This window comes from Temnothorax nylanderi, unplaced genomic scaffold (assembly GCF_030848795.1).
Source record: "Temnothorax nylanderi isolate EJ_2023f unplaced genomic scaffold, tnyl_v1.0 TNYL_tig0124_pilon, whole genome shotgun sequence".
In the NCBI taxonomy this organism is placed as follows: Eukaryota; Metazoa; Arthropoda; class Insecta; order Hymenoptera; family Formicidae; genus Temnothorax; species Temnothorax nylanderi.
In genome coordinates, this window is record NW_027249186.1 from 168,063 (window position 1) to 174,878 (window position 6,816).

General features: G+C 47.9%; 1 protein-coding gene across 1 annotated transcript; it reads left to right on the forward strand.

Annotated features, from left to right (window-relative positions):
- The first annotated feature begins 43 nt into the window (after positions 1 to 43).
- Positions 44 to 5,212, forward strand: LOC139776616 (uncharacterized). Its single transcript, XM_071713423.1, has 2 exons — positions 44 to 4,205; positions 4,527 to 5,212. Exons 1-2 carry the CDS (start codon positions 44 to 46, stop codon positions 5,210 to 5,212), a joined length of 4,848 nt encoding a protein of 1,615 aa, XP_071569524.1.
- Positions 5,213 to 6,816: the final 1,604 nt, after the last annotated feature.

Here is a 6,816-nt window from a genome sequence, read left to right on the forward strand (position 1 = left end):
GCATATTATACGTTATACGCGAACGTTATAAATCGATTCGAATATGGCTGAGGAAGCCGCTATGTTGTCAAGAAGGCGGGCGACTATAAAGGGTCAACTCACTCGTGTTTACAATTTTGCAGCGTCCTTGCCTTTGAATTTACCTGATGTTGTAGAGTGCCAAGCAAGGTTACAGAAAATACATGACTTGTGGAACGAATTCGAAAACATCCAAGGGAAAATAGAGGATGATGACGCGAGCGAGGCTCAAGCCCAGGAGCGTGACCTATTTGAGACCGGCTATTATCGCACTGTGGCAGAATTAAAGAGACGGATCGAACCGGGACGAAACAGACCGGTGGATGATGGAGCGCATGTGAGAGCGGAGCGCGGAGCGGGGAACAGCGGTTCCCAAGTAGACAGAGTAAGATTGCCTATTCTCGAGTTACCTAAATTCGATGGTACATACGCGCGTTGGCTGCAATTTAGAGATACCTTCCAAGCGTTAATTGACAATAATTCCGCGCTAGAACGGATTCAGAAATTTCATTATTTAAAGTCGTGTTTACAAGGCGACGCGGCTCAAGTTTTGCAATCGTTGGAAGTAACCGCGGATAACTATTTAATTGCGTGGACCTTGTTGAAGGAGCGTTTCGAAAACAAAAAGTTGTTGATACACCAACATATTCAGACGTTATTTGAAATGAGCCCTATCGTACGAGAATCATCGATACATTTGAGAAAGCTGATTGATGACACACAAAAGCATATTAGAGTTCTGAAAATGTTGGGCGAACCAGTAGAATGCTGGAATAGCATAATTATTCATATGGTTATATCGCGAGTAGATGTTCACACTAAACGTAAATGGGAAACAGAAACGGTTGCGGTAGCGGCGCCCACGCTACAGGAGCTTTTTGATTTTTTATCACGACATTGTACAGTATTAGAGGCGTTGCAGCCAAATAAAGGTTTACCATCCTTCCCCGCGCGAAGGGGAGAGAGTGCGAGCGCTCATGTCAGCCAGTTTAGAGGACGAGATTGTATGATATGCCACGGTGGTCATGAGATTTATAATTGTGCGAAGTTTAAAGGATTATCAGCGGCGGACAGAATGGTTGAGGTTAGGCGTCATCGTTTATGTTTTAATTGCTTGCGTAGAGATCATACTGCGGATAGGTGCACGGCGGGCGGGTGCAAGCGATGCGGACAGAAACATAATACGTGGCTGCATAGTGATAGTAAGATGCAAGGAGCATCGACTGCGTCGGTCTCGAGGGAGGTGGAAGCGAGTACACGAGACTCGACTTCTAATCATATTGGTGAAGGGAATCGTAACAATTTAGCCTGTCAAGCTAATGTAATGTCAACAACGATAAAATGCAGTAGTCAGGTGTTGCTTGCGACCGCCTCCGTGAAAATACGTGATCGATTCGGCCGTGAGCACGTGTGCAGGGCTTTCTTAGACGCGGGATCTCAAACGAATATAATGCGCAGGGGCCTGTGTGAACGGCTTCAGTTAAGTGAGCAGAGAATCGAGGTCTCACTGTCAGGGGTTGGTTGCGGTACAGCGGACGCAACGGGAGCTGTTAAGACCGCGATATACTCTACCGTCAACGAATTTAAGGTGAATTTGCGATTTTTAGTTATGGACCGTATAACCGAACATGCGCCCTCGCGACGGGTGGACATTTCGGCGCTGAACATTCCGAAAAATATTAGATTATCCGATCGACAATTCGGAGAGCCAGGCGAGATCGACGTGTTGTTAGGCGGAGGAGTGTTTTGGAACTTGTTATGCGTAGGACAGGTTAAGTTAGGCAGAAGCTTACCTGTTCTGCAAAAAACGAAGCTAGGATGGATAGTGGCGGGAAATGCGCCTGTTCCGGATGACCGAGCGGATCGGTCGAATGTGGCGTTGTGTGCGGTCGTCAAGGAGCCGGATCTACACCAGCAGATGGAACGTTTTTGGATTGTGGAAGAGGGCTCTTTGCGGCCGAGTTTATCGAGAGAGGAGAACCTATGCGAGGAGCAGTTTCGAAATACACATAAACGGGCGGCGGATGGGCGATTCATCGTCGACCTTCCGTTGCGGGAGGAACCCAGCGTCTTGGGGGAGTCGCGTGCGATCGCGTTGAAGCGACTGCAGTCGGTGTGCCGGAGATTGGATCGAGATCCGATGTTAAAGGAGCAATATGCAGAGTGCCTGGAGGATTACGTGAGGTCAGGACATATGACCAAGGTCGACGAGGTGGCGGAATCGATGGATGGGCCGGTGCATTATCTGCCGCACCATGCGGTCATGAAGGACGAGAGTACGACAACGAAACTGAGAGTGGTTTTTGACGCATCCTGTGGGACAACCTCTGGCAAGTCGCTCAACGATATAATGAGAGTCGGCCCGACTATTCAGCAGGAATTATTTGAGATTATCGTACGTTTCCGCCAGCATCGGTTCGTATTGACGGGAGACATCCCAAAAATGTATCGTCAGGTCCGCATTAACCCGAAACAGCGAAATTTACAGCGGATTTTGTGGAGGCCTGGTCCGAATTCGACAGTCGAGGAGTTTATAATGCACGTGTTGATGTTTGGAAATGCGGCGTCCTTGTATTTGGCGGTGAGATGCCTGCACGAGTTAGGGTACGAGGTCAAGCTAAGTGATCCGAAGATAAGCGAGGTAATACTGAGGGATTTCTACGTGGATGATCTGATTACGGGATCGGACGATGTAGAAGAATTAAAGCGAATTAAGGAGGGAGTGAGCAGAGTGCTTCTCACCGGTGGATTTCCTATGCATAAGTGGCAGTCGAATGTAGCGGAGGTTGTCGGTGAATCCGAGCGGACGGATGCGAGCACGCGGAAACCGCTAGGCGATCAGGTTAAAACGCTCGGATTGTACTGGGACGTTGCGGCGGATTCACTCTCGTATAGAGTAAACGTAGCCCCGGTAGATGGGAAGGTGACGAAGAGAAGGGTCCTCTCTGTTATAGCGCAGATTTACGATCCGCTAGGCTTAATTAATCCGGTTGTTGTGCGAGCGAAGATCATGTTGCAACGATTGTGGCAGTGCAAGGTTGGCTGGGATGAGTCGTTGCCGGAGGATCTGCATACGGCGTGGTTGAGTTACTATCGACAACTCAAGATGCTTGAGGAGGTGCGAGTTCCGAGGAGGATTGTTTTGGCGGCGCCGACAAGGATCGAGGTCCACGGTTTCTGTGACGCGTCGGAGAAGGCGTACGGCGCGTGTTTGTATCTCATATCAGTCAGCGTAGAAAATGGGTGGAGATCTAGGTTGATTTGTGCCAAATCGCGCGTCGCGCCAGTAAAGAAAATAAGCCTTCCCCGTCTGGAGTTAGAGGGAGCGCGGCTATTGGCGAGGTTGATGGAAAGGGTTGATGGGGCACTCGCGTTGCGGATTGATGCGAAGCATTATTGGTGTGACTCCGAGGTGGTCCTGGCTTGGATTAGTAAGGACTCGTCACAATGGAAGACCTTCGTGGCTAATCGGGTTGCCGAAATACAGGAGACATCATCGAAATTACAGTGGCATCACGTTAGATCTGAGGAGAACCCGGCCGATATACTGTCTAGAGGTGTCGGGCCGGAGAGGCTGGCGAGCCAGGAGTTGTGGTGGAAGGGCCCAGCTTGGTTAGAGGGAGAGGTCGTATATCCGTTGGAGCCGACAGTTTTGATTGAAGCGCCGGAAAAAAGGCTGGTTACGATGGTTGTTGGCGCGGACGCGGAGTGGGCCGTTTGGCGACGATATTCGTCGTTGAAGCGTTTGAAGGCCGTTATAGCCTACTGTCTGAGATTTGCTTATAACTGTAGGCGAGTGACCGATCGACGGTCAGGTTGGATCACCGTGAGAGAATTGGAGGAAGCCATGAGAATTATATTGAAGCATCATCAGAGGCGATATTTCGCGACGGAGATCGCCGCTCTAAAATCGAAACGTCCAATCTCAAGAAAGAGTAGATTGTTAGCTCTCAACCCCTTTGTGGACGACGCGGGAATGTTGCGAGTGGGCGGTCGCTTGAGGAACGCGCCACTATCCTACGGTCAGAGGTTTCCAGTGATCCTTGCGACGAGTGATCAATTGACGGACTTGATAATTAGAGACACGCATCTGAGAAATATGCATGCAGGCCCTGAAGCGCTTTTAGGTTTAATTAGAGAACAGTATTGGATCGTAGCGGGTAGATCGGCAGTCAGGAGGGTCCTGCGTAGGTGTTTAGTTTGTTATAGGTTTAACTGTAAAAGCCCGCAAGAAGTAATGGGAAATTTACCGAGAGATAGAGTGAGCCCTGGTCGAGCGTTCTTAAATGTAGGTGTCGATTATGGCGGACCATTTAATATTAAGGTTACACGTAATAAAACGGCCAAAGCGTATTTGTGTTTATTTGTATGTTTGGCGACACGCGCTGTCCATTTGGAATTGGTGAGTGACTTGAGTACCGCGGCGTTTCTTAATTCATTACGACGTTTTATTGCGAGACGAGGAAAATGTTTAAATATTTATTCGGATAACGGTACGAATTTTGTAGGAGCGAATAATGAATTGCAGGGGTTAAAGAATTTATTGCGGGATCAAGATCATCATCGACAGGTTGATGCGTTTTTGTCAGAGCAATCGGTACAATGGCATTTTTTGCCGCCCTACACTCCGCATATGGGAGGTTTGTGGGAAGCGGGTATAAAGTCAGCAAAAACGCGATTAAAGAAGGTATTGGGCGAGGCGCTCCTTACGTTCGAAGAGTTTTACACGCTTCTGACGGAAGTCGAAGCATGTTTGAATTCGAGGCCCTTGATGCCGATGTCGAGTGATCCGTCAGATCTCACTGCGTTGACCCCGGGTCATTTTTTAATCGGAGCGCCGTTGAATGCGATACAGCAAGAAGATCTGGCGGAGGTACCGACTAATAGGTTGAATCGCTATCAATTGTTAGTTAAATTGCAGCAACATTTTTGGACTCGATGGAGTCGAGAGTATTTGTCGCAATTACAATCAAGGTCTAAGTGGAGGAGCGCTGCTCCCGATCGAGATAGAGTAAAGCCTGGCGATATGGTGATTTTGAAGGATACGCAGATTCCTCTTAGATGGAGGTTGGGACGTGTCGTAGAAGTACACCCAGATAAAGAAGGGCATATCCGGATAGTGAGCGTTCGAACGGACAGCGGTGTGGTACAGCGTGCGTTGACAAGGATTTGTATTCTTCCGATATCCGAATGAGAAATGAAGAACCTGTATAATTTTATAATCGAATTGAATGTATTGCATTATGGCTTGTGACGATGGTGTTGAAATGATATTTCAAGGCGGGCGGGATGTTCGCGCGCGATCGATCTTATCGACAGGGAATCGACGATAACGCTTGGGGAAGTAGGGAGTAGGGAGGATCGAGCGTGATGATCCGTTTCGGCAGTCAGTGAAGAATCGAACACCGCAGCGACGACATGTAAATCGAAATAGTCTGTGCATATTAGAATAAAGTCCTTGAGGATTCGTAATTATAATAACATCGTGTCATAATTGACAAGGAGTCGCAGAATCCCAATTATCCTAAATTTTGCCTCTAAACGAGAGGTTCGACCGAACGGCGGCGCGGGACGGACAACGAGAACCAGAACGCCCGGACGAGAAATCATACAGATCATTACGCCGGCGTAAATACGCCCCATGGGACAGCCGATGAAATTTTCAGCGCAATTTTTAACACATACATTCATACATGAAGCAATATTCTATATGCGTGTACGTGGGTGTGTATCATTGTAGCATAAACGCCGAAACGCTTCAAAAACCAGCGTAACATCTGTGCTGGCGTAACGAAAACAAGCGTAAAGCCTGTGATTAGCCAAGCTTCTTTACGCCATACGCCGGTACGCCGTACGCTGGCTCCATGGGACTTCACCCTGACTCTTTTACGCGACGCGACGGGTTGCGAGTACCCAAGATGTTGAGATCTCGATAACGAGTGAACGGATCAAGTTCTAAGTAGGCTTGATCGATAGCTTGGGGTCGACTTTGGGGGGGTATCTCCTATAATATTTTCCGCTACGTGCCCTACGAGCGGAGATATTGCGACGCAAAGTCCAAATGTGAAAATTTATTTTTAAGATACGGAGATACGGAGATACGTCGTCGTCTCTCAATCAATATAACATATATATATCAGAAAATGTCACTTTCACTTTTTCGACGCTGGCGGCGCAGGTATCGCCAGTTTCGATATCGCGCGCGTATTTCGATCGATCTAGTAGGCAAATTAAATAAGGTCGATAGACTTATCGGTCAGGAGGAAGATTTCTATTTAGGTAAATTAGGTATTAGGTATATAATACATATTGAGTCAATTGCTTCATGTTTATCTGGAGAGATTTCGTATCCTTACATCGTATTACCACCGCTGCCGGAAAAGAAGGTTCTCTACGCTTGGCAGAAAGTGCCGCTAGGGAATTTTTAAGTCAATTCTTATGAATCAAGCTTGAATTCGACGTCTAGGTATCCCAGGTTGCCGATGACGAGGTCCAGATAGTGCGCTTCATAGTTTTCGGTGTCCAGGTGTAATAATACGTTGAATTCGATGTCTACGTGTCCCAGGTTGCCGATGACGAGGTCCACATAGTGCGCTCCGTAGTTTTCGGTGTCTACGTGTATTAATACTTTGAATTTGATGTCCACGTGTCCCAGGTTGCCGATGACAGGATCCAGATAGTGCGCTTCATTGTTTTCGGTGTCCAGGTGTAATAATACGTTGAATGCGATGTCTAGGTGTTCCAGGTTGCCGCTGACGAGGTCCACATAGTGCGCTTCGTAGTTTTCGGTGTCCAGGT

What these genes read in the sequence shown, in the direction of transcription:
- LOC139776616 (XM_071713423.1), top strand. Translation starts at nt 44, where the DNA reads ATGGCTGAGGAAGCCGCTATGTTGTCAAGAAGGCGGGCGACTATAAAG. An exon ending in GGCAGTCAGGAGGGTCCTGC is followed by an intron (nt 4,206 to 4,526) that starts GTAGGTGTTTAG and finishes CGAATTTTGTAG; the next exon opens with GAGCGAATAATGAATTGCAG.